Here is a 24,262-nt window from a genome sequence, read left to right as displayed (position 1 = left end):
CATGTATATGAGGTACCATATAGAATTATCAAGATCGAACACTACAATACTGTGGAGTTGGAATATGCTCAAACCGATGGAGTGCATGGCAAGGAACATATTGAAAATATAAAGAGCTACTATCCATGTGAAGATTGGGGCAATCTGAAGGAGAGAAGTAATCAGGACGATGAAGTAGGGCCTAGACAGCCACAAAGGTAAGTGTGTATGGATGAATTTTGTTACTATGTGTGTTTGGAGAATAAAGATCTTGAGAACCGGTGTTCAAGTGTCAGTTGTTGTCTTTTATTTACTATATTTGTTTCTATTCTGGATTATGGGTTTTCATGATGACAAAAGACTTAACCATATTTAAGGGATGAATTGCATGTAAGAACTGAGACATAGTTATCCTTTATAGTGTGAGAAGTATTAGTGTTTAGAATATTGTAGAGTGTATTAATATGACCTAGATATGGAGCATTCTATGAACTGTGGGAATAACAGACGCGCAAAAGCAGGAAACACAATTTGTAACAAATGAGAAAGACATTTCTTTATTGATTTATCTTGTAATGACCACACTAACGATAGATTTATATATACATATGTGAGTAGAGATGAAATTATTGTCATTTATGTGCATTTATATTAAGTAGGTATTAGTCTAATTAGAGATAGTTGTTTCCTCTGATGTGTGGTGCTAATACAGTAGGATTTTCGTTGTATTTTGTGCAGCAAACCTCACAGAGATGAACCAAAACGAAAATTGTTTTGTTACAATATGATTCAATAGATATCCAGAGTTGTATAGTTAATAAATTGTAGTAGTGAGGCATTTTGTTATGATCTATATGTGATAGTATCGTTTCAACAAATTACAATTTTTTGTTGTGTCATTCGTATAGTTTGTAATTGAGGAATAATCTTTTTTGTAGGAGCAGTTTACAACCGGACTCTGAGGATTTACCATCAGGGTGTATATTTCTTGAATGTATATATTAATTCACTTTATATCACTGTTAACTCTGTCTATGTTCTTTTCTATCTCCAGTTTCAAAGAGGTCCATTTGACATTTGGGGGGGGGGGGGGGGGAGGTGGTGATGTAAGGGGTCAACCGCCCCTTACCTATGAAGAACAGTAGGTACTATCCATAGTCGAGAGCCGAATGCACCAGAAAGTAGTCAGTGTTGAGACTATGAAACAGTAAGTTGTTGCCTGCGAAACGATCAGGGCGGATTTCGGCAGGACGGCCGACCACATTTACCTTTGTTTAACGGCTGTGTGTGTCACCAAACGCCGTGAGCGTGACCTCCAGCAAATACGGAAATGGCATTAACTGAGTGACGTGTTGGTATGTTTAAGTGTTCATTTGTGTGCCGTGATTACACAAATAACCGCACCGGGCACCAACCATTTGGACTCCAGTGGGGATTGCACAGTCAGTGCTACAAAAAGCATATTGGCGTCTGACGATATTAATAGACGGCCTGTGATGAGTAAACTATTATTATTTTGTCAGATGAAGGGAGTAACTTTGTCATTCATGCTGTTTAGACAAAATATATGGAACATTAAGAACAAAGTTTGTACCAATTATTGCTGCCTGACATCCTAATTAACTTTGTTAGAGTTGATACAAAACGACTCCCATTCAAATATTAACTGATCAGCCTTTATCAGTTGCACACAGTCAGATTGTTCTAAACTGTTAGGCTATTATCCACAAGTCAATAGCAGTGAGTTCAAAAAGGGAATGTTTCAAACACAGCACAGTTTTCGTAAAATTTTACTAGTCATTGATTGTTATTGGTGACCACTATGGTAACTAACACTATTGCATTCCAAATTGACATTTTTTGTTTTCACATCACACTTGCTTTTCACATGGGTGGATTTTGTCAAGTTGATGTTTTGTCTTTGACACACAATATTCAGGTGATTTCAACGACATTACACTCATTTACTAAAATTTTGCACGTTTTTGGAGCTGACGACCGTTTTCTTCTGCAATTTAAATTCATTCTAACCATATTATAGGATTTAAAATTATGCTAACTACAAAGATATTTTATTTATTACCTTTTTTTTTTACATTTCGATCATTGTTTACATAGTAATAAATACTCTTGCAAAAGCAATCAGATTGTACCTGGCTGTAGTCAATCGCTAAGCATTAATCATCGAGTTTCATACCTCGTTTCCACCAACAGTGGAATCTTATATGCATATGTCAGAATTAAAACTGATCGGGTGTAACATCAAGCACCAGCACGTCGGTCTAGAATGATACAGCAGAGAGGACTGTGAGACGACATCAGCCATAGCTTGCTCACTAGGATGGCACAGTGACAGGAGCAGCCCCTATATGAAGAGAATATAAGCGCCACATTGCATAGCCACAGCCTCACTAGAAGACGGGCCGTGATCCAAACGATTAGCCGTGACTTGTGATCTACACAAATTTCTTGCATGCGAGTTGCAAATAATCAATGTCCTTTGATATATATACGTGTCGCCAAATGCTTGCGGCACCTCTTTCTGACAAAGGCAAAGTTACGTACTGTAAATTTAATTTACTGTAGTAAACTCCATTAATAAGATTTGCTTGAGTTGATGCCTAGGTATCCGAGAAAACAGCTTCCTAGGCACCCTGTATTAGATGAATGGGTGGACACGATAGAAACCTTACATGCACAGTAAAGTATAGATACGTTATAAGCTGACACATCACATACAGCGCTGTCAGCTGCTGTTGTGCTGCTTCTGCATTCCACCTTCACACACTGCCTATGTGACAGTGGCCTCACCATGGCATTGGTAACTGTATTGCTGTATGGAGGCATCAGTCAATAAATAAAGTGCAGATTGATTGTGCATTGGTAACTCCACGACCACCACAGTACTGGATAAAACATTAGACATGCAGCACTGTAGTCAGAAGTTGTCACCTGGTGACAAAACATAATTTTGGTCATTTTTGGTCCCGAGTAGACTGGAAGGAAGTTAGGAAGGTTTCACAAGTTTCGTGACACCTTCGCCTTCCCCCTGAACTAGAAATTTGAATAGGGTGCAGATAATGTGTACCACCCATAAGCTGCTAGGTTCTAGTAGAACAAAGACGAGTTGGAAAATTGTTTGGTAAGTCACCTGGCAACAATGAGGATTACTGTGTTCCTGAAGACGTTCCAGCTGGAGAAGATGCCAAGGAAGCCCCTCCTGTCTGTCTTGCTCTTGCCCACGGTCTGTATCACCTGCAGGGCGAACGGAGGCACCGTGGAGCCGTTGGTGGCTGCTATGCGACGCAGAACAGCCAGCGCCTCCTGCTCACGACCCCTGCACGCCAGCCAGCGTGGAGACTCGGGGAACCAACTGTCACCAAAAAACTACAAGTCTTCTGTACTTACTAATCACAGTAGTAGTTGTAGTAGTAGTAGAATATTGGTCCACTTATCAGCTTTACAACAATATTAGAGCTGTCAGCTTAATACAAAGAAAAGACACAATGAAAACTTTGCTTATACATTCGGACATTTAAATGGTTACATTTCGAGCTTAACAATAATTTATCGATAGTGCACAATATTCTTTAGTATTGTAGTATGTTCATACTCGAAACAAATTAAGCTTAATAGGGAAACGAATGTTCCATTATGAGACACAAACACACATATGATAGATATATATATTCCAATTCACCTATAACTTTCGTTACTCCTATGCACTTCAATCTTTGAATCTTTGTAACTCTGAAAAACTGAGTGGATATTCCTGAGCAATAAAATGTATATTCAGATGAGGAAGTAGTGATGGGAACAACTGAATCAAAGGAATCGATTCAGTTGGTTGTTGGAATACAATTCATTCCATTTTGAGTATGAACATTCCATTATTATGCCACTATTTAACCTTTGTTGTTGACTAAACTCTGTTATCACTTGTCGTCACCATTGTTGTCATCTCGACATCTGCTTTTTATTGAGTCCATTCACTAACTATTAGTTTGGCTATTCATCAACGTTTATGAAGAGGCATTTCCTTAACAGTGAACTCTGTGTTTGGTTTCAGAATTCCGAAATGCTCAGTGGTGTGAGGATGGAATAAACCTTATGACTGATTAGAAAATGATCCTCAAGGCAATGTCAGTGAGATTTAAAGTCTCTGTAAAGATGATTCATAGTCTGAATCTATATTAATTAAAGAAATACAAAGAAAATTAACAAATATTTCTTCCAAAAAGGGTTCCAACAATTGACATTATATGTTTTATGTTCACGTCACCTCAGCATGTACCAAAATAGGATGATTGGTGATTGGTGCATACCAGAGGAAATAGAGTTTCAGTAAATTTAAATAAAAAAGTGATTGTTCATTTAGTTCAACATAAATTTATTTTGTAGCACCAATCATTAACCAATTAAAACCCTCCAAACATCCATATTTAATACCAGAAGGACGAAAAATGCATATTTAAGTAAATGAATACTTAAATTTTAAAAATGCTTCATTTTAAGAAATATACTTTTTTCAGCTTTCCTTGAGATAAATTACATTACTTTTCTCTAAAGAAGTTGCCAAAATTAGTTGTGATTCATGTATAACCGAAAAGACTGAAAGAGTATGCACATGAAATCTCTCAAACCCAGAGACTGAGTGAAAACATTAATATGGATGATGTAACCATCATAGACTTGTCAGTCGGCTGTCTGACATTAAGTGAAACAATTCAAACACTGAGAGTGAGTGAGAACACTGATACATCTTACATGGTCGCAGAGACCATATTCAATTATTGGTTGTTTCATTTGACTGAAAAAAAAACCGACTGAACAAAAAATTGTAGACTGGACAATCGGTAGTTAAAACCAGTTGGTTGTCCCCCCTCACTATGACGAAGAAGAAAAATTATTACTATTGCCACATAGATCTAAATGTAAGATTTTCCCGTAGGAATGTGTATTATAGAAAGTGTATTGTAGAATGAAGTGGGCATTGTATTATACATATGTGTTACATTTTTACAAACGATTGTTCTATGTTGTCTAAGTAACCCATTAAGGTATAATAGGAATAATTTAACAAATGATCTATAAATGTCATATGAAAAGTGTTAAATGTGACTCTTGTCCTGTGATGATAGACAGATTGTTGATGTGATAATTACTACAATTTTCCTCAGTGTGCATAATAATAGGTTCGAAGCGATCGTGTTCAGCAATCAGAAGAACACACACATCGCGCTAGTGATTGATATGCTACCAAAACGTCGCAGACAGTTTAAGATAATCAGATGTTTTGTCTGCTGTACCGATAGACAGAACCGAACGACAAACGGCCACCAAGACAGTGGAATAGAACTAACGGAACTTGAGAAATCGAGAAATCGGAGTCTGCACCTCTCAAGGCCAATAAAAAGCAGAGTACTCAACATAGCGCAGCATGCCTTTGCTACTGGAAACCTTATCGGTAAACGCCCCAGTCGGAATTGACGTGTGGAACAAACACATACTCACTGAGACCCATAATCGAATCAGACACTCACTGGCTTGGACACCGCCCACCAAACTGTGTTTAATCTGATGGGACAGTGAACCAGTAAGTGACGCTAGATTCCCAACCCTCTGGGACCAGGCGGAACATTCTTCCAGGGCAGTTTTAGCCCATCAAACACAATTTTCACACTTGTTGCCTAGGCGCCTCACGTCTACATCAGATATACGATACTTGAAACCATATGTACTAGATAGTGCGACAGCATTTCGGTCACACTGCTGTCTGTAAGATAAATATTTCTTTCAAATTACAATTAAAGTGTTTTCACCCATTACAATTTGTGAAATAATTACAAAATGCTAAATTATGTTTTATATGGAAAGGGCAGGGACCAGAGCCACCACCTTTACCAAAGACTAGCGACAGCTAGAAAACACAATTTTCGACCACTATTAATGTAAATGTAAAAAGAAGGGTAAGAAAAAGTTGTATGAATTGAACTTGTACGATCACCTTTTGGTGTTGCAGTTCTTCTTATTCCCGTGCTTGCTAAGAAAGTTGGATGGCGAATTCCTCCTTAAGCAAGATACCTTTCGAGTTTGGTTTTACCCAGACATGTTTCAGCAGTTTCTGTGGTATCATCAGTGGATTGCTTTATTTCCTTTCTCACATGCAGCTATTGAATGTTAATGTTGGTAGCAGTGAGTCGTTTACACAATCTGCAACTTGTCATGGCTTTGATGTTTTTGTCCCCTTTGTTTTTGGTATGGTAACATGCTGATTTCTACCACTTTTGCATTTTCACAGGAATTTTCTGCGATTTTTTCGAACTTGTTCAGTAGTTTCGCCGCCATACTAAGTTGTATATTGTGTAATAGCATTAACATTCCATAGTTTCATGTAAGAAAGAAGATAAAGTAATCCACTGAAGATAGCACAAACAATGTTGAAACATGTTCCGGTAAAACAAAACTCCAAAGGTGTCTTCATAAAACGAAATTCCTCATCCAATAAACTTTTACAGTTTTCAGTTACCGTTTATTTTTCGTCCCAAAAGATTAACATGCATCACGAAAGCAGAATGTTGTTACTGAATTTATAATACAGCAAAATCTAAAAATAAATATTTTATCTTGCAAACGTGAAGAAGTTAAATTATATGAACAAAGTATTTCACCAAACATCCAGTTTTTGTCTTTCAGAGAAGTAAAACGGAAAAACTGAAATAAGAGTGTTTTTATAACATAAGAGATACATAACGCCAAAGAGCATAAGCCAGGGCTAATCGTCTGCATATTGTGGAAGTACCTGAAGCATAAACTATTGACAAAGGTTCAAACAGTACAAATTTTATTTAAAGCACGGAAACGGTTGTACATCAGAGCAGACTAAGTCAAAGACTACAAATTATCAGTTTAATAAATTTTTTGAAGTTGAACAACATCTCTGGGTTTAATTGTAAAACACAACGCTGTAGTACCGAAAAGAAAACACTGCTCTAATGCTTTTTTTTATTATGTCGTAGTACAAATTTTAAAACTATTGTAATTGTAATAAAAATTATTCGCGGTAAGTATCTGCAAAAAAAGAAAGATTATACATACTGTAGCCAAATATATGTGCAAGAAATGTGATGTTCGAGGTTCGCCAACATATGGTATCGTAAAACAAGGCGTATCATGGTAACTATCAGGTAATCCATCCTATGAAAGAAATTGGTCTAGATGGAATTCAAACCCAGCTCGTAAGTACATCATTATAATAATTTACAAACATCAAGAATGCTATCCTCAAACATTGGTATTTCCTTGCACGTTGGAAACTGGGCAAGGTCCTGATATTCAGTAAGTCAGGGAAAGACGACGCCATCCCACAAAGTTACAGCCTCATCATCCTGCTGAACTCTTCCAGTAGTGTTGTTGAGTAAATAATTCAGAAACTTCTCACTGGCACTGCATCAGTAACCTGAGCCCAGACAAACTCCAATTCCAGAATCACCTCGCCACAACACAATTTCTCCGCACAACACGCGACAATAATAATAAAGAAGCAGAGGCACTGTTTTCCTTGACCGCCGAACGTATTAGCCACAACAGCTTCACGTGCAAACTCGCTAGAACTCTGCACAGGGCCATATGTGTCACTCACTCACAGTGGCTTCAAGAGATTCGGGATAAACAATCAACACTACATGGTAAGCAGGAGGGAGCACCTCATGGCAATATACTGGAGTTCCACGCGTTAAGCCTCCACAACAATGTGATAGCAGCTATCCACACCAATGACATAGCTACTCTGGCACAGTGCTGGAAATGACCAAAATTCATTTCAGCTTACAGACAAGATTGAAAACTCTCAGCCATTTTTTGGAGAAATGGTGAGTTTAGTAAGTCGAAGTTAATTCTGTTTACAAGCAGATGGCACCCCTTCCCCTCCCACACACACACACACACACACACACACATATATATATATACACTCCTGGAAATGGAAAAAAGAACACATTGACACTGGTGTGTCAGACCCACCATACTTGCTCCGGACACTGCGAGAGGGCTGTACAAGCAATGATCACACGCATGGCACAGCGGACACACCAGGAACCGCGGTGTTGGCCGTCGAATGGCGCTAGCTGCGCAGCATTTGTGCACCGCCGCCGTCAGTGTCAGCCAGTTTGCCGTGACATACGGAGCTCCATCGCAGTCTTTAACACTGGTAGCATGCCGCGACAGCGTGGACGTGAAACGTATGTGCAGTTGACGGACTTTGAGCGAGGGCGTATAGTGGGCATGCGGGAGGCCGGGTGGACGTACCGCCGAATTGCTCAACACGTGGGGCGTGAGGTGCCCACACTACATCGATGTTGTCGCCAGTGGTTGGCGGAAAGTGCACGTGCCCGTCGACCTGGGACCGGACCGCAGCGACGCACGGATGCACGCCAAGACCGTAGGATCCTACGCAGTGCCGTAGGGGACCGCACCGCCACTTCCCAGCAAATTAGGGACACTGTTGCTCCTGGGGTATCGGCGAGGACCATTCGCAACCGTCTCCATGACGCTGGGCTACGGTCCCGCACACCGTTAGGCCGTCTTCCGCTCACGCCCCAACATCGTGCAGCCCGCCTCCAGTGTTGTCGCTACAAGCGTGAATGGAGGGACGAATGGAGACGTGTCGTCTTCAGCGATGAGAGTCGCTTCTGCCTTGGTGCCAATGATGGTCGTATGCGTGTTTGGCGCCGTGCACGTGAGCGCCACAATCAGGACTGCATACGACCGATGCACACAGGGCCAACACCCGGCATCACGGTGTGGGGAGCGATCTCCTACACTGGCCGGACACCTCTGGTGATCGTCGAGGGGACACTGAATAGTGCACGGTACATCCAAACCGTCATCGAACCCATCGTTCTACCATTCCTAGACCGAGAAGAGAACTTGCTGTTCCAACAGGGCAATGCACGTCCGCATGTATCCCGTGCCACCCAACGTGCTCTAGAAGGTGTAAGTCAACTACCCTGGCCAGCAAGATCTCCGGATCTGTCCCCCATTGAGCATGTTTGGGACTGGATGAAGCGTCGTCTCACGCGGCCTGCACGTCCAGCACGAACGCTGGTCCAACTGAGGCGCCAGGTGGAAATGGCATGGCAAGCCGTTCCACAGGACTACATCCAGCATCTCCACGATCGTCTCCATGGGAGAATAGCAGCCTGCATTGCTGCGAAAGGTGGATATACACTGTACTAGTGCCGACATTGTGCATGCTCTGTTGCCTGTGTCTATGTGCCTGTGGTTCTGTCAGTGTGACCATGTGATGTATCTGACCCCAGGAATGTGTCAATAAAGTTTCCCGTTCCTGGGACAATGACTTCACGGTGTTCTTATTTCAATTTCCAGGAGTGTATATATATTTGCGTGGAGGGTAAAAATCGTAGAGGGAGACCAAGAGATGAATACACTTAGCAGATTCAGAAGGATGTAGGTTGCAGTAGGTACTGGGAGATGAAGAAGCTTGCACAGGATAGAGTAGCATGGAGAGCTGCATCAAACCAGTCTCAGGACTGAAGACATCAACAATATATATATATATATATATATATATATATATATATATGTGTGTGTGTGTGTGTGTGTGTGTGTGTGTGTGTGTACAAGCACAAACAGTGTAGATAAATCACATTACACAAACATTTTTCTGTGAGAATTAGATACATTGGCGTTAAGTTGGACTGGAGGAAATTGAAACCAGAGTTTAAGTCAGACTTTTCTAATTCCTCCTACCCAATGTTCAACTGCCAAAGTGCTTTGAATGACAGGATGGCTAGTACATGTATGTAACTCTCATTATAAGGCTGAAGATGTACATAGGAGCAGTCTGGGAATACCGAACACTAACAAATCTTCGGCCTCTGCACTTGATTAATTGCGAGCAATGTCCCACGACACGCACACACACACACACAACAACGGACCACTCGACGGTGCAGTGATATGAGACACTCGAAAGCTCTACGTAGCTCGCTACGTGCTTTGCATCACATCTTTCTACTGTACATGCTTCTCGCTCAAAAATAATATGTGGTCAACTTCTGTTCTTGCACAAGACACGCTGACTAAACACAAGCTGTACATTTTCGTCGTCCTTTGTTCATTCATCTCAAAATCATAAAATTTTAATATTCATTGCATCTTTACACATCCCCATGTATCGTTTAGTTTGTGTATATTACCTGAAGAAGAAGAATAGTATAAAACAACTGAGGGCAGCAAACGAGAGGGAATAGTTCCAATTGGGCAGCGCCCAAGACACCAGACCAGCAAGCATCACTCCAACGGCCATGCTGCAGCAGGCATAGCGGTTGACTGCAGTGCGGTGTTTGATATCAGTTAGCTCCAAACCTTAAACAAGAGAAATCGTCCTCAAATGCTTAACACAGACTTCACTTCAAAAATGTTTCGGAGAAGATTCTATAGTGCACTTGCAGGACAGACACCATAGCACTATGTATGGGTCCCCAACAAATAACTTTTAATGAAAGCCTAAAACTGTAAACGAACAGTGTTTGCTAAGCAAAGCCTCTTTTTATACTCCATTGTAGTACGAATGTTGTCATCAGTCCAGAGACTGGTTTGATGCAGCACTCCACGCTACTCTATCCTGCGCAAGCTTCTTAATCTCCAAATAACTTCTTCAACCAATATTCTTCTGAATCTGCTTAGTGTATTCATCTCTTGATCTCCCTCTACGATTTTTACCTTCAACGCTGCCTTCCAATCCTAAATCCCTTGATGCATCAGAACATGTCCTATTAATCGATCCCATATTCTAGTCAAGTTGTACCACAACTTGCTCTTCTCCCCAATTCTATTCAGTACCTCCTCATTAGTTACACGATCTAATCTTCAGCATCCTTGTGTAGCACATTATTTTGAAAGCTTCTATTCTCTTCTTGTCTAAACTAGTGATAGTCCATGTTTCAATTCCATACACAGCTACACTCCATAGAAATACTTTCAGAAACGACTTACTGATACTAAATCTATACTCGATGTTAACAAAGTTCTCTTCTTCAGAAAGGCTTTCCTTTCCATCGCCAATCTACATTTTATATCTTCTCTACTTCGACCATCATCTTGCTACCCAAATAGCAAAACTTATCTCACATACTACAATTCTGGTTTAATATTCCACTGCACTGGCTTGTTGCTGAGATTTTTGTGAAAGTTGAATCTATCTTTTTAACACTCACCGACAGACAAGACAGATTCTGTCAGAGGCCCAGCCGCAGCTGACACGAGGGATGCCGCCAGGATGAAGAGCGGCAGCACGTGTGGAGACAGCACGACCAGCACTCTGCTGAGCACGTGGGCTGACAGGCACAGCAGCTGCTGGGGGCGCCGGCCGTACCTGGCGTCAGCAAGAGTCAGCTCAGCCTGCGTGTCGAGGCGATGGGCAATGCAGCTAGCAGATTATGTCCCATGATCATGTGCAGCTTCAAAATGGCTCTGAGCACCATGGGACTTAACATCTGAGGTCATCAGAACTTAGAACTAATTAAACCTAACTAACCTAAGGACATCACACACATGCATGCCCGAGGCAGGATTCGAACCTGCGACCATAGCGGTCGCGCGGTTCCAGACTGAAGCGCCTAGAACCGCTCGGCCGCGCTGCACATTGTGGGAACACCAGAAGATACTACCTGTGAGGACTCTCGTGAAGAAGAGAAAGGGCCTGCCAGGGAGCATCAAAGCAAAGTAAGTTAGTTTTTTCCTTTTTTAAAAAGTAAAACAAGCATATATTCCAGACTCAAATGGCTAAATAACGTGTTATACATTGACTCTCTGCAAAACATCAGGCAACCACGAAAGAGATTCTGTATGTTCAAAAGAATATTTTACAAGAACAATAGAGCTAAACATTATCGTAATCTAACTTGGACAAGACCAATGTAGACTGTGTCATTCAGCTTCACATTTACTGCCCATTCTCAAGAAAAACAATGAAGTGGTAAAAAAGCTTTTCTTTCACTTTCTCTTAATGTCTGTTGTGAATGATTCGTTTTATTTTGTACAAGGATGTTATCGAGCAGAAGATATCTCTAGTGGAATTTGTAAAACGAAGTTAGCATACACCCGTTAGCTGCATGAACAGACATTCGATCATTGGAAGCAACACCAGCCACCAGTGTAGATAGAAATTTTGGTCGTCATCTTCCAGAACAACAAAGGAAAGGCCACGCTCATCAGTAAAGTTTCCTTTGACAAAGGAAAGAGAGGGACTGGCAAGTGGATAACGAAAGAAACCAGATCGTGGTACAAACACTGCAGTGTGTAACTTCATGTACCACCACGTGTGTAAATTACATATGAATTACAAGTCATCGTTTTTTGTCGTACATTGTAAATATGCAGTTGTAAAGTTATATTTTTCTTTTTATTTGTGAACTAATGTGAAACTTTTTCGAGTGAGGAGGGGGAATTTTTTCGTGTTCATGGAAACCCTAATATATCTGTACTAATGCAAACACACACACATATATAGGGTACGCATTTATCTTGGCCACCCTAAATAACTGTTTGTGCAGATGAAAATTACGAAATGTTTCAAGCAAATGTGCTGTACCCGCCAGGGGGGACATCAATCAGCACGATTGCCTTCGTTATAGCTTTGTTTTTTACAAACATGTGAACAGCAGTATGACTTTTTTGAATGGCACCCTGTATTTTTCTTTCGGTAATTCATTTCCTTTCCTACAGACGTATTTAAAATGTGTCACAGTGTACCATTCACTGAAACACAGCGTTATTAATTACGTAATACAACAACGGCGATGACGCTCCCAGCGCTTAGTGCAGGTACTCGAGGTAATGGAACACATCCGCGTGCTGACGTTGATACAGGACAAACGTAAACATAAGTAGAATGCACACCCATAATTCTGTCAACCATCGTCGGTTGGAGAGTTGTGTGACTAGAATGTACACCAACGAAGAGAAGATAGAAATGCTACTCATCTGTGGGGAATGTAAGTTAGCAGAACAGTAATTGCAAATATTGTTATCTTATGTACGGGTACATTTAGTATAGTAGTGTAGTCCTTTTAAATACTGTTGTGTAGAGTAGGCATACAGTAAAGGCTGTCCTTCTTACAAACTGCATCGACAGATGTTTCTTTTTTGTTGTTGTAGAAGGTAGGCCAAATGCTACGCAGGCAGTGAACTGTACAGAGCGATAACCTGTCAAGAAACCACTTTCCCGATGGATGTTTTCTCGTCTTGTTGCAACGCTTCAGGAAACGGGAAGTTTCAACCCACGACAACGCAATCGTTGTAGCACTCGCACAGACGAAGCTGCCGAAGTTGCTGTTCTCGCTTCCGTTGCTGTGAATCCACATGTGAGCACACGACAGGGTGAACACGAAATTGGCATTCCTAAAAACAGTGTACATCGTATTCTTACACGTCACCGGTTTCATCCTTACCATGCCCACCTACATCAAGAATTGCATGGGAATGATTTCCAGAACCATGTACAGTTCTGTCAGTGGGCACAGCAGCAAATCCTGGACAACCCGAACTTCTTCTCCAATGTTCTATTTACCGATGAATGTTCCTTCTCAAACAAAGGACAGGTAAACACAAGAGACATGCATTATTGGTCCAGCGACAACCCACGATGGCTTAGACAGGTGGAACATCAGCATCGATGGTGAGTCAACGTCTGGTGTGGGATGCTCAGTACTACAATTATTGGCCCTTATTTCATCAATGGTAGTCTAAACGGCACAGTGTGTGCCAGCTTCCTCAGATGAACATAATGCCTAGCGTGCACGTCGTGTTCTGAACCGAAGGTATCCTGCCAGATGGATTGGTCGAGGAGGAACAGTTGCTTGGTCTGCTAGGTCTCCTGATTTAAATCCTCTGGACTTTTTTCTTCGGGGATGCATTTAAGACGTTGTCTATTGCGATATTCCAACAATTTCAGAGGACATGCAGGAATGTATCATGCTTGCTTGTAATTCTCTTCAGCTGGCAACACTGGGAGCAGTAAATAATTCTTTCATTCGACGGGTGCACCAGTGTATCAGTGTCCAGGATCACCACTTTGAGCACCTTTGAATGTTCTACTCCTGGGCAATGGTACAGGAGAGTCAAAGTCAATTTTGTGTTATGTTTTTACTTGGTTTTCCCTTGTTTTCTGACAACTCTAGCATGTGGACGAGTTTGTGACCTCAGGCTCAAAGTCAGTGTTGTGTTATGTAACTAATAACGTTATGTTTCAGTGAATGGTACACTGTGATACATTTTTGAGTACGTCTTTAGGAGGAGAATTGAATTACCGAATAAAAAATACAGGGTATCATTTAAAAAAAGTCATATCGTTGTAAAAAACAAAGCTACAACAAAGGCAATCATGCCGATTGATGTCTCCCTGACGGCTAAAGAACATTTGCTTCAAACATTTTGTAATTTGCATCTGGACAAACAGTTATTTAGGATGGTCAAGATAAATGGGACACCCTGTTTATAAAAGCAAGCGTATTTCCTAAACTGTAATGTATGGGGTTTAAAATGATGTATATATATGTACCTATGAGATGCTTCATTAATGTCTAATTATTCTTTAAATTTACAATATAATCGCCAGTTCATCTAGGCAGTCGAAGAGCAGAGTTATCAGTGCTGAATGTGTTAAATGTAGTTACAAAACGCAATGCACGAGGCGAAACATGAATGAAGAAGAACTTAAATGGTTCAGGTGATGAGGCATGCGACCCGTTTCATAAAGTAGACACTGTTGATGAGAAAATAGTTCAGTTTTTCACCTTCGTCAGTCTATTCCGTTTCTTCGCTGCCCGCGTTCAACAATACAGTCAGCAGCTCATGGTCTCGATCTTCGCAATGCTGACTATCGATCAGGAGGCTCTGTATTCGATTCCTGGCCGGGTCGGGGATTTTTTCCACTGGACACTGGGTGCTCGTGTGTTACCCTCAAAATCATTTCATCATCATCGATGCGAAAGACGCGGTAGTGGCGTCGAATAAAAACAAATACTTGCACCTGGTGACCGAACTTCCCAGAATGGGACTTCCGGCCAACAGTGCTACACGCACGTTTCATTTCATTTCAACAAAAATACGCAGAATACCCAGTGAAGCTTACCCCTGTAATTGCACTGATGGACCAAAGCATTATGACCAGCTTTTTAATAGTGTCTTTATCTCCCTTTGGAGCTCATGCATCAGCGATTGTGCATGTCATGGATTTGCCCGATAGCATCCCAAATATATTCCATCGAGCTCATGCTCAAAATGAGTTCACAATCATGCTTCTCAAACCGCTGCAGTACGATTCTGGCCTTGTAACACAGACAGTTATCCTGGTGGAAGATGTCGTTGCCGTCCGGGAATACATTAAGCTAGAAGGGATATAAGTGGTCCACAGCACTAAACATGCAATCCAAATCTGTCATTATACCTTCGACAGTGCCACAGGACCCATGAAAACCCAGATCAGTGTTCACTTTAGCATAATACTGCTCCACCAGCCTGAATCCATGGGACGGTATGTTGAGGATGTTGGTGGAATAGCTTGGGAACACATAGAGGTCACCTGCTACAGAGAATCTATGTTCAACCACGTACGCTACATGGTATGCTCCAAAAGCTAGTGTCTGTACCACCATTGTACTCTGTTTTCAGATATCCCGCAGATTGCAGCCCATTATTTTTCATGGGCAAGCTTCTAATGATGATCTTTGGTTTGTGGGGCGCTCAACTGCGCCTGTACAAATTCCCAACCTTTGCTCAGCCCAATCTCACCGCTTTCATGAATGAGGATGAAATAATGAGGACAATACAACCACCCAGTCATCTCGAGGCAGGTGAAAATCCCTGACCCCACCGAGAATCGAACCCAGAACCCCGTGCTCGGGAAGTGAGAACGCGACCGCGCGACGACGAGCTGTGGACACAAGCTTCTGACCTCCTTGTTCTGTGATAAGGTACAGACATTCGAAAGCTTGTCGCCTGCTCGTGGTTCCACAGTCGTTCATCCATTTTCCGTAGATACTCACGACAGTAGCACGTGAACAGGTGACCAGTTTCACCGTTTTCAGGACGCTCGTTCCAAGGTGTAGTGTCATAACAGTCTGCACTTTGCTGAGCCACGTATCTCAGTGGATTTCCCTATTTGCGCCCCACTTACACTGAGGTGACAAGTGTCGTGGGATCCCTCCTAACATCATGTCATAAATGCTTTTCCCAGTGAAGCGCAGAAACACGACGTGGTATTTACTCAAAAAGTCGTTTAAAATCAACCGTAGAAATACTGAGCCATGCTGCCACTATATATATCCATAACTGCGAAAGTTAGTAATGTGACCATCCCATGAGACGCACTGAAGGCGATGTCGTGATGCTAACAAAGGCACTCGCGTCAGTCGTCTGCTGTCTTGATCCATTATCGCCAAATTTCACCGCACTGTCTCAACGGTTGCGCTCGTCGTATGTCTTACATTTATTTCTGCGATTATTTCACGCTGTGTTGCTTGTCTGTTAGCATTGACAGCTCTACGCAAACACCGCTGCTCTCAGTCGTTAAGTAAAGGCCGTCGGCCACTGCGTTGTCCTCGGTGAGAAGTAATGCCTGAAATTTGGCATTCCCGGCGCACTCTTGGAGCTCTGTATCTCGGAATATTTTAATCCCTAACGCTTTCCATAATGGAATGACCCATGCGTCTATTTCCAACTACCATTCAGCGTTTAAAGTCAGTTAATTCCCGTCGTGCGACCATGATTACACCGGATAATTTTTCACACTATCATCTCTGTACAAATGACAGCTTCGTCAATGTTCTGACCCTTTAAACCCAGTCTATCCGATACTACCGTCATTTGTATGTGTACATGACGTATGCCCACGACTTCTTTCAAGTCAGTGTATGTACGAGGGGACTCGAAAACGTAAGTTACGCATTATTTCCGCAGGTCAAGTAGCTTTTGTTGAGTGATGCACTACATTTCGAAGTGACTCAGATAAATGACAGTATTTTTCCGCATAGTTACCAAATCTCTGCACAACAACCGTTGGAACATTTTACCAATCGTTGAGTTCCTTGACGACAGAAATCCGCTCCTTGGTCCTGCAGTCATTCAAGAATCACTATGTGAAAGTTCTCTCAGTTCAAAAATCTGCCTTCTCCCCCCCCCCCCTCCCCAGACGTCTTTTCAGCTTGCTGAAAAGATGGAAAGATCTGAACTTCTCGGTCATCATCGCTCATATCTGTGCGGCATTGGTCAAATTTTTTGCGGCATATCCTTGCTTCTGGGCGAGACATTGCTTGTGGTCCATATAGAGCCAGAATTTCACAGTGAATCTGTATGCAATTTAGGCCTTTTGTGCACAAGATTCGTTCTCTTCCTTGTACTTGAACTTTCGAGTACATTTCTAGATGTCGCTTCGGTTCCATCGTACAGTGTGATGCATCGGTTACCCGTACTGCAGCACAACTCTGTCTACAGGAAACCCGAAACTCTCAACTGACTATGTTTTTTTGGAAATATGTAGTAAATTTCCTATGGGACCAAACTGCTGGGGTCAGCGGCCCCTATCCTTACGCCCTGCTTAATCTAACTGAAACTAACTTACGCTAAGGACAACATATGACGGTGCGTCACATAAATGGACATTTGGAGAAAGGGAAAACAAGTTTTTGTTATGAGACGAGTGAAAGATAAATTATCTAAGGACTAAGTACGTCTGCGCGATGTATAACAAATAATAAAGAAGATAAGTTATAATAATCAAAACATAAATATCGATGTAATTAACAAAACACAGTTTTTTAGTATAATCTCTGTGTAATATAGGCCATGAAGATCAGAGACAATGCTTTGATTAAACCAGCTCTCCTGTTTTGTTTCGTCTAGCGGTAGACCGCCATTGTAGTGCTGTTTGACAATTAACGTACGTTTTATCTGTATTTTTGAAACAGTGTATTATGGACTTAGTTGTCACCTCTCAAGAGCGCAACCACTAATTATAATTAACGACATTCTTACAGAACTTCGTAGTGCAGGGAGCTCATCTCCCCTAGCAGGATTTAGTCGGCCATTACCCTGACAATTCATGTTAGTAAATGTAAATGCGAGTGACTTCTTAATTTTGATCTTTCATTAATTTCAAAGTTAAAGACAGTAGTGATAGATTTCATTTACTAAAATTCACAGCACTGAAAGAGCTCAGTATGTTTCATTTTGGCCGCCTAACGCCAGATGAGATTCTGTCCAGTTTCGCCTTGCAAATAACGAACAAGAAATATTGAAAATCATTACATTCCGCAATATCTCAGTTAATCTTTGCGTAATTTGATATATAAATAACCAGTAGCCCCTGAGCCCCATGTTAATAATTACAATTTACGTAAGAATGCCCAAATTTTCTTTTCTAAATAACAACACTCATGCAAACTATTTATTAGACGGCCTTGAGTTGCGCGTTGTGTTTAAAAAATATTATATCGTACGTACTTCGATGCAGCTGATGTCCATACGAGTGTTATCGCGGTCTAAGTTAACAAAAAGTCTCATGTTAGCCCACAATATTTAAAGCTACCCCAACCAAAATCATAAAACATAATTATAACACATACATATACACTTATACAGTGATAAACACACACATCCATGCCAGAGAGAGGACTCGAACCTACGATGGGGGGAGACGCGCGATCCGTGGCAAGGCGCCTAAGACCACGCGGCTGTCCCTCTTGGCTCTAACGACTATGTGACACTCTTGTTGTACAATGGACTTATTGTGAGGCGACATGCGTAGTTTATTTTCTGAAGTTCCTTTGTGCTCTCGTTACAGCTTCTAGTGTCAACATCGCCACACGGCAGCATTCAATCTCGTGGTGGGTGGTGGTCGTAACAGTTGGCTCATCACTGTAAGTTCAACCAGTGATGAGTTATCTCTCTACATCTCGTTCTTCTTTATCTTTTGTCATTAACCAATAGCGTTACACTGAGGTGACAAAAGTATTGGGATAGCGATATGCACATGTAAATATGGAAATAATATGGCGTTCACAACGTATGAGAGGTCAGTATATTGCCGGAATTGTCATTTTTACTCGGGTGATCCATGTTAAAAGGTTTCCGAACGGATTATGGCCGTACAACGGGAATTAACAGACTTTGAATGCGGCATGGTGGTTCTGCCTAGACCCATGAGACATACCCCTTCGGAAATCGCTAGGGAATTCAATATTCCGAGCTCCATAATGCCAAAAGTTTACGTAGAATACCAAATTTCAGGCGCTACCTCTCACCAAGGACAATGCATTGCTCGGCGGCCTTCACTTAACAACCGAGAGCAGCGGTGTTTGCGTGGAGTTGTCAGTGCTTACAGACAAGCAACACTGTGTCAAATGACGACAGAAATCAATGCGGATGAACGACGAACGTAACCGTCAGGGTAGTGCGGCGAAATATGGCGTTACTGGGCTATGGCAATAGGGCCCGCCAAAACACTGGTCGCACCCTAGACAACTGCAGAAAATAGTCCAGATTTCACTTGGTAAGAGCTGATGGCAGGGTTTGAAGGGGCGCAGACCCCATGAGGCCGTGGACACAGTTGTCAACAAGCTACTCGTGACTCCATAATGGTATGGGCTGTGTCTGCATGGAACAGACAGGATATGCTGATCCAACTGAACTGGAAATGGTTATGTTTGGCTACTTGGACACAAAGATGGAATTTTTATAGAAGACAATGAGCCACGTAAGTGGGCCACAATTGTTCGAGATCGTTTTGCAGAACATTCTGGACAATTCGAGCGAATGATATGGACAGCCAGGTCGCCCGACATGAATCCTATCGAACATTTATGGGGCTTAGTCGAGAGGTCACTGTGTGCACAGAATATGGGGCTTAGTCGAGAGGTCACTGTGTGCACAGAATCCTTCACCGGCAACGCTTTGGCAGTTATGGATGTCTATAGAGGCAGTGCAGCTCCAGGAGACTTCCAACAACTTGTTGAATCCATGCTGTATCGAAGTGCCCCACTACACGGGGCAAAAGGATGTCCGAATTGTTTTTAGGGGGTATCCCATAACTTTTATCGCCTCAGTTTACAATTATCGGCATGAAACTCGTCATTCCAGTTAGTCCATTAGCTAAAATCAACAGAATGTCGTAAATAGATATATCTGTCGAACGCAGTGACAGCGAGCGAATCATGGGCGCATATATGTGTCACACCCACTCTCACATATCCTGTTACCTTCCTCCAGCCATACAACTGACTTACCCAGTGAGCTGCAGTGGTACCTACAGCTCAATGTGAACCCTCGAACCACAGCGCAATTATGTGTATTTAATAAATGCAAATCACTCCCAAAAGTGAAAAGTATCAGATAAATATTGTACGACTGACCAGGTGCCAAACCCATGCCCTTTGGGTCAGTAGTATGGCTCTCAACCACTGAGCGACCGAACCTCACCAGTGTATATTAATAGCGTATTAACACCGTTAAATTAAAATTAGGTGATAATTTCATGTACTATGAAACAACAGTATAAATTTAAAGGTTTAAAATTATCACCTGAAGCGAAATGAACATCAAATATGCTAGTAACTGCAGTATCTGAAGCCTCTGGAACCTTGTCATCAGGCTATCGACCAGCGCTGCCCTCGACCACCACTGGTCGTGATTGTTCATATCCCCTTTCTGACTTTAATCGAGACAGACTATTGATCGTCTTTGTCTGGATCCCAGGCCACGTCAGGGATACCAGTAAACGAACATGCTGATTTCTTGGCTAAGTTAGCTATCAGGATGATGACTTTGAAGTTGAGGGTGCCAGAACGGGGCCTGTGGTCGACTCTCCACCATCAGCTGAACACTGATTTGTGTGTCCTGCTTTCTTCGAAAAGACTGCGAGAAATAAAAGCGACCACGGCCATGTGGCAATCTTCTCTTCCTGCTTCTCACGGAGAATCTGCCATTCTCTGTCAGCTTCACATTGGCTACGCTTGTCTTACCCAAGGCCACCCCACTATCAGTGTGGTGCCAATCTGATGGGTGCTGAGTGCCTACATCTTACTGGAATGCCCTAATCTGCCTCCCCCCCCCTCTCCTACACACACAGACACAGTGAAAACCTAAAGTTGTTGATATACTGCCTATGGTGCTAGCTGCTGATGGCAGATTCGCTGGTCTGTTTTCAAATTTTAGCAGTGAAGGTGGTTTCTCTTCGTTGTAGAGAAGCAGCCTACTCACGCCATATAAAATTCATATTCTTTCCATTGTGAGCCAGCCTAGTCCACTGTCACGAGTGTTGCACATTACCTTAAAAGTAAAATAAATAATCTGAAAAGTTGATAGTATGTCAGGAATGATGCTAAAATAATAATGTGTTAAGTTTCAGTTTAGTAACTTCAACACTTTTCGAAATTTTGACATTTTACGTAAAAATCATCGGCGCAACACGAAGGGGCTAGAAACTTCAAAATTTATATTCAGATTCCTTTTTCATTGCAATTTAAAGGTAACACCATGCTGGATCTCACAAAGTAATAGCTTGGTTGAAATTCATGATTTTCTGTTTTTGAGTCCTAAAAGTTCAGAAGCAAAATAGTTAAGTAAGTGCTTAGAAAAAGTTAGGATATTTAGATTTAGGTAGAATGGAGATACGTTATAATAACAAAGATGTGAGAAGTTTCAAACAGGTGCTATAAAACTATAGCTGTAGCATCTCTCCAAAGGGCAAGCTCAGAGCTCATCTATTGCATGCAGTACAACTAAACTAATTCTCTCACCAAAAGTATTTAACCTAACCACATTAGAATTTTATTATAGATATTATCCTGTGTGCTGATCGCACATTTAAATCGAGAGCTCCATTGGTCTTCAGCGAATGAAGCAATTATTTATTTAGTAACATGAAGTGGTTTTTTACTAGCCCGAGCCGCTGGTCAAGAGGCCAAATGTTATCGGCTGCGCCTTCGGCGGTCCGCACCGCAGCTATATAAATAAGAGCGTGCGAGCTAGAGTAACTCCCCGCCCCCTGCCACGTCTTCACTGTTGTGTCCCCCCTACCCTCCATCTCTACACCCTACATCTCCTTTCCCAAGATGGCTTTCATCAACTCCCCCTCCCGGATGATGCCCTCTCTTACTCCATTTATCCCTCCTATCAACTCTGATCCTCACTCTCCCTCCTTTCCTCTGTCCTTTTCCTGGGCTCCCTCTCACCCCCTTCCTTCCTCTTTTTTCCCCACCTCCCCTCTCGCTGCCCCCTTCTTTCCCCCGAGTCCTTTTGCGTTTCCCTCCTCTGCCTTTTCTTATTCCCTCTCGCGTCTGCCCTGCCCCTCTCCCCCCCTTATGAGTTCTCTCCCTCCTTGGTTCCACCCCTTTCGTTTTCTCCTCTCCTCCCTCCTTGTTTTTTTCTCCCTCCTCCAGATCCCGCCCCCCATCTGCCTTTGGCTCGGGAGGGTCACATTTGTGCCACCATTTTCGTGCAGTGTTTTACAGTGTGTGTTTCCAGTGAGTGTTCTGTGGTGTGTCTTTAGGGACGTGTAGCGAACAGCCATCACTCTGTCGCTGGGTGTGATTTTTTATCTCTTGTGAGCAGAAACCAGAGTGTCGCCATGTTTTTTTAATTGTGTGTCTACTATGTTACTTCTCCGATTCCTGTGTATTTTTACGACATTGCCAACCCCTTTTACTTTCTTTTTTAACTTTCCACATTTTTACGCTTTTTCACACCTTAAGTCATCATTTTATCGCTTGTTTTTCCTTGTTTCTTTCTTCTTCCTTTTCTTACAAAAAAGTCTGTAGGCTGTAGAGCGGCGTACTAAGCTGCTGCCAGCCCGCCCCCCAAAGAGTAAGGCCCCAGTTCTCTTCTAGATTCGTATCAGCGCGCACTCCATGTCGGAAGCCGCGTCGCGTTTGTGCAGTTGCGAGGAACGGCCGTGGATGCTGTATTACGTAACTCGATATGCACTTAACAATGAGTTTGCTTTGGGGTAAAGTGTTAATTATGGAGCGACTCCAGTGATTTAGTCTCAGTTTGTGTATGTCGTATTTTTACGTGTTGCTGTAGGACAGACATTCTACCATTACTAGCGTGGCATTTGATCAAATTTTGATCAAACTTTGGCGAGCATTCTCTTTGAACATTTACATCGGTAACGTTTATTGAACAGTTTTCGTTATCTAGGGATAATAGGATCCGCGCAATAGACTCTGAACAGCTCTGATAGTACAATAGCTGATACGGGTAATTATATGTCTGGTATTTTATGCTTTATAGTTTTCAGAATATAGTGAAAATTGTTATAGTAAACTGCATTTTCTATGAATGCCAGACATAATCCTAAATCCTCGGAGTAATGAACTTCAATAATCAATAACTTAAATTCTCCATCAGAGTAGACACAGTGAACTCTAATTACAGGCATCACATTTTTGCTAATCACGTTCTGATTGCCAACGTTGTAGTTAGAGAGCCTGTGTAGAGAATGGCAAAAAACAGAAAATATAAATAATTCTTTATTTTCCACCTGCCGCCCCACATCGTCTCTGTGAGGGAGGGCATAATGGCATCGTCAGTCTCTTGAGTGGTTGGAGGGATTCCCTGTAGCCTGCTCCGACCCATGGGGTATGTGGCTGCCCTTGATCGGTGGCCCAGCCTGGCTTTTGGACTTCGCACATTTCAAGTTCTTACTCTTTTACTTGTATGTCGTTGGTTTACTAACTCATCGTCGCTGTTGTCTTTCCTGACGTTTTATAAACTTGTCTGTGTTGCTAGTTTGTGTTGTGATAATAGAGTGAGAGTAAAAGCCAGTCGCATGCAGAGGGTGCATCTCCCACTACATAACATGTTTTGGGGGCCTCCAACTGCTGTCTGGGCGGAGCAATACACCCATTTTCTCCTACCTACACCTCACTCACTTCTACTTGCTTGTATCTCTAAATGTTATTGATTCTCAGTTAAAATGGGTTCATCAGGATTTGTTTTCTGTGTCCTTCCCGTCTGTGAAACCACCTGGCTTGACACACATACTATGGAGAGACTAATAACCTCGTAGTTTGGTCTCTTAAACTCCAGCAATCCAAGAGACATCAGAGGAAAAGCAAAAACAGTAGCTGGTTATACAATAAAAATCTTTTTAAGGATTTAGTTTCTAAGAACATAATGGAGCACATCAAACAAATTTTTATCCACATTAAGAAATCGTCAGTTGGTACTGCCCTAAAGTTCTGGTTATGATTACAGAACA

General features: G+C 42.0%; 1 protein-coding gene across 1 annotated transcript in view; it reads right to left on the bottom strand.

Annotated features, from left to right (window-relative positions):
* The window catches only part of LOC126355869 (solute carrier family 22 member 7-like), a 349,916-nt gene that overhangs the window by 17,516 nt on the left and 308,138 nt on the right, over positions 1–24,262 (bottom strand). Inside the window, exons 5-7 of the mRNA XM_050006368.1 lie at positions 11,220–11,377; positions 10,200–10,368; positions 3,131–3,352 (exon numbers count right to left, since the gene is read on the bottom strand). Coding sequence (XP_049862325.1) covers positions 3,131–3,352; positions 10,200–10,368; positions 11,220–11,377 — 549 coding nt within the window. The remainder of the gene's footprint in view (positions 1–3,130; positions 3,353–10,199; positions 10,369–11,219; positions 11,378–24,262) is intronic.

This window comes from Schistocerca gregaria, chromosome 3, assembly GCF_023897955.1.
Source record: "Schistocerca gregaria isolate iqSchGreg1 chromosome 3, iqSchGreg1.2, whole genome shotgun sequence".
Lineage (NCBI taxonomy): Eukaryota > Metazoa > Arthropoda > Insecta > Orthoptera > Acrididae > Schistocerca > Schistocerca gregaria.
This window is presented reverse-complemented; position numbering and strand designations above follow the sequence as displayed.